We start from the raw sequence: 3,132 nt of genomic DNA on the forward strand, positions 1-3,132 counted from the left end.
GTCCATTGTGAGTGTACTTTCTGTAACAAATAATTATATATGTTTTGGATATTTGAAACTGTTATCTGCATAGCTACCTGCAGTTGAAACAATTCTTCTTTTCCCGTCATATGTTTTCACTGGATGCAGTACTTTTTCATCTTTTAATGGGGCAATTTCGTCTGCTTCTATTCCTCTACCAGAAGAAGTTCTACAAAACATTTGGAAAAAATGGAAAGCGGCATCTTGACCTTTAATTCCTGCAGGAACTGTATAATCTACGTAGAACATTTCAAATTAATTTGACCCCGTAATAGTGTAGACTGTACATCACGGGTTTTCTGTGTTGGGCAGAAAACATCCTTTCTTTACTTATTGTAAAGCATGATTGAAGTACTTAATATATTACTTACTTTCAGGATAGGTAAAAGTACTTTTCACAAAAATTTTAAAATATTACATATTGTGAAACTACTCACTATTGCTCAATAACGCCACAACTACTGGGGAATTCCTCGGATAATCGCAACCGCCGTCGCATCATCTGTTGTCGTTTCAGTAAAATGTATGTCGGTAATGTCGATTTTGGTAATTTAAAAAATTTAAAAACTTACGTGGGGTAAACTTAGGTGTCGCTCGCGCTCGACATTTCATACCGTGTTATAGCGTATACCAGCGTATACTGAGCAATAGTGAGTAGTTTCACAACTTGTAATATTTTAAAATTTTTATGAGAAGTACTTTTACGTATCCTGAAAGTAAGTAATGTATTAAGTACTTCAATCATGCTTTACAAAAAGTAATGATTTTCTGAAAGGGTGTTTTCTGTCCAACACAGAAAAACCGTGCTGTACAGTCTACACCATTATGGGGTGTGTGGCCGGCATTTCCACCTCATATGCAAAAGGGCAAATGGGAAACTAAAACGCCATGCAGTGCCAACTTTGTATTTACCTTGTAAGCGTTTCAGTTGCAAGAAAGAATCAAAAATTAATATGAAATGTTCTACCTAGATTATGCAGTTCCTGCAGGAGTTAAAGGTCAAGATGCCGCTTTCCATTTTCCTCAAGTAACAGCGGTTCCAACGAAAGTGGCAGGTATTGTAATTTGTTGTTGTTGTGAAACTTAAGTTCTAAAAAAATGTTTTGTAGAACTTCTTCAGGTAGAGGAATGGAGTCAGACGGAATTGTCCCCATTAAAAGACGAAAAAGTACTGCATCCAGTGAAAACATATGAGGGGAAAAGAAGAATTGTTTCAACTGCAGGTAGTTATGCAGATAATAGAGTCAAATATCATATCCAAAACATATATAATTATTTGTTATAGAAAGTACACTCACAACGGACAATACAGAAGCTTCTGCAGTTTCTGAAACGTTAGTACCCCCTGTAGAAGTAGGAAGCAGTACTAAATTAGGTAAATAATAATTTCTTTGTTCATACAAACATACCTGTCTTAGTATCTATTATTTTAATTAATTGATGTTTTGCTATTTACTCGTATATTGTGCTAATTGTATTTATTACTGCATTTATACTTTGTTATTAAATTTGTTAATATTATTTTGTTATTTTTTTTCAATTTCCAATTAAAACAAAAAAAAATTAAAATTTAGTGTAATTTTGAAATGCGCGCCTTAAGTTACGCTTCATAGTCATATGTATAGATGGCAGCGAATATTCGAAGTTTTCTTTTCCAGTACCATTTATATATATATATTCCAAGTATCGTCTACTAATGTAGGGTAAACTTAGATGTCACTAGTATCGTCAAAATTTCGCGAGTTTCTATTTCTAGTCTAGGAGCAGGACAGCCATAATGTTGGGCAAGCATGCTTTCTCTCTTGTCTATGATGGTCAGGGTGTGCGCATGCAATAGGTATGTGCGGTAACTGTTAGGAATTAGGAGTCACGTGGTAATGAAATAAACCAAAACACAGCTGTTGAAACATGTCGAAATTAGGTTAATTTGCTTCGTTGATTTGTTAAGTTTATATTTTGTGTTTTTTGATAATGAATGAATAGAAGTCATTTTATGTTGAACTATTCTCAATGTAAGCATTATTTTAAGTCAATGATCAATCAATTCTTATTATAAAGGATGGTGCTGCGACAGTAGTATTTAAACTGTGTTTGTGGTATACTTGGATTTTTTAGTGTAAATTTCGTATTTGGTGTAAATTCGTAATAATGGTTCAAGTTTTAAGCAAATTGGCCACTACTAAGGTATCCTGTATAGAATATGTGCACCCTTGGACAAATAGTTGTCTTGAAGCTTCCTGTGGGGTGTATTTATATTCAATAATGAGTTCTTTCAAAATTTATTTAACAGTTTATATGGTATGTTTTATATACTTAAATAGAAGTTTATATCAATTTGTTATTTTTATTTTAAGCTGGGTTTAGTTTTGGGAGGTAAAGTACCATCACTGAAGCGACTACAAAAAACATTTAAATCTATTCTTCAATCAACTGCTTTTTTAAGTGGAACAGCTTTGGGGTATTCACTCTTCTTATGCTCTTTAAGGTTTGATGAGATTTAATGAGCTAACTGTTGTGCATGTGTTATAAATCACTAAATTTTAGGAAAATATTTGGAGGATACAACATTTTAACTGTATCAGCTTTTCCTGCATTCCTTTCAAGTGTGTTCGCAATACAAATTGAGAAACCTCACAGACGATTGCTTCTCAGTTTGTATGTTAGTAATGTTGCAACTGAAACATTGTGGAATATGGCCTCTGCAAGAAATTTAGTTAAATCAATTAAATATGGGGAGGTTGCAATTTTTAGTCTTGCAATGTGTATTCTACTAATGTATTTTAAAGGTGGTCATCACAAAAAGTTAGAGGATGGTGGTCAACCTGATAGAATTTTCAGCATTTTAGGGTAAGAGAATATTTTCTGTGATACTCTTTTTATCAATTGATTTTATGTAAGAAAATATATGAAGAGAGAAACAATTTCAGACCATACATTTTTTGTTAATGATTGAAAACAATTTATTAATTTTTTGTGGCTATAAAACGCCTTTATCAAGGTAAACTAATAATTGATGATAAATATTCTGTAAACTTAGCATTGGCAATTGTGAAAAAGCTTTAGAAAAAAACGTCTATCGATGATTATATTGTCGTTATCTTATCTTTGAAA

At 32.5% G+C, this 3,132-nt stretch overlaps 2 protein-coding genes across 3 annotated transcripts; both read left to right on the plus strand.

Moving 5' to 3' along the window:
• Positions 1–947: 947 nt before the first annotated feature.
• On the plus strand, positions 948–1,404 carry LOC108742480. Its single transcript, XM_025976238.1, has 3 exons — positions 948–1,076; positions 1,131–1,244; positions 1,307–1,404. Exons 1-3 carry the CDS (start codon positions 980–982, stop codon positions 1,402–1,404), a joined length of 309 nt encoding a protein of 102 aa, XP_025832023.1. The 5' UTR covers positions 948–979.
• A 472-nt stretch (positions 1,405–1,876) lies between these two features.
• On the plus strand, positions 1,877–3,114 carry LOC112904939 (transmembrane protein 135-like). Of its 2 annotated transcripts, XM_025976241.1 has the most exons (4): positions 1,877–2,033; positions 2,137–2,319; positions 2,376–2,506; positions 2,566–3,114. In XM_025976241.1, exons 2-4 carry the CDS (start codon positions 2,170–2,172, stop codon positions 2,870–2,872), a joined length of 588 nt encoding a protein of 195 aa, XP_025832026.1. In that variant the 5' UTR covers positions 1,877–2,033; positions 2,137–2,169; the 3' UTR covers positions 2,873–3,114. The 2 variants fall into 2 exon arrangements, with proteins under 2 accessions (XP_025832026.1, XP_025832025.1); XM_025976240.1 differs by having other exon boundaries at positions 1,877–2,319; positions 2,566–3,113.
• Positions 3,115–3,132: the final 18 nt, after the last annotated feature.

Source organism: Agrilus planipennis, unplaced genomic scaffold (genome assembly GCF_000699045.2).
Source record: "Agrilus planipennis isolate EAB-ADULT unplaced genomic scaffold, Apla_2.0 scaffold336, whole genome shotgun sequence".
Taxonomy (NCBI): Eukaryota; Metazoa; Arthropoda; class Insecta; order Coleoptera; family Buprestidae; genus Agrilus; species Agrilus planipennis.

What these genes read in the sequence shown, in the direction of transcription:
- LOC108742480 (XM_025976238.1), top strand. Translation starts at nt 980, where the DNA reads ATGTTCTACCTAGATTATGCAGTTCCTGCAGGAGTTAAAGGTCAAGAT. An exon ending in GGTTCCAACGAAAGTGGCAG is followed by an intron (nt 1,077 to 1,130) that starts GTATTGTAATTT and finishes AATGTTTTGTAG; the next exon opens with AACTTCTTCAGGTAGAGGAA. An exon ending in AAGAATTGTTTCAACTGCAG is followed by an intron (nt 1,245 to 1,306) that starts GTAGTTATGCAG and finishes TATTTGTTATAG; the next exon opens with AAAGTACACTCACAACGGAC.
- LOC112904939 (XM_025976241.1), top strand. Translation starts at nt 2,170, where the DNA reads ATGGTTCAAGTTTTAAGCAAATTGGCCACTACTAAGGTATCCTGTATA. An exon ending in TTTATTTAACAGTTTATATG is followed by an intron (nt 2,320 to 2,375) that starts GTATGTTTTATA and finishes TTTTATTTTAAG; the next exon opens with CTGGGTTTAGTTTTGGGAGG. An exon ending in CTCTTCTTATGCTCTTTAAG is followed by an intron (nt 2,507 to 2,565) that starts GTTTGATGAGAT and finishes ACTAAATTTTAG; the next exon opens with GAAAATATTTGGAGGATACA.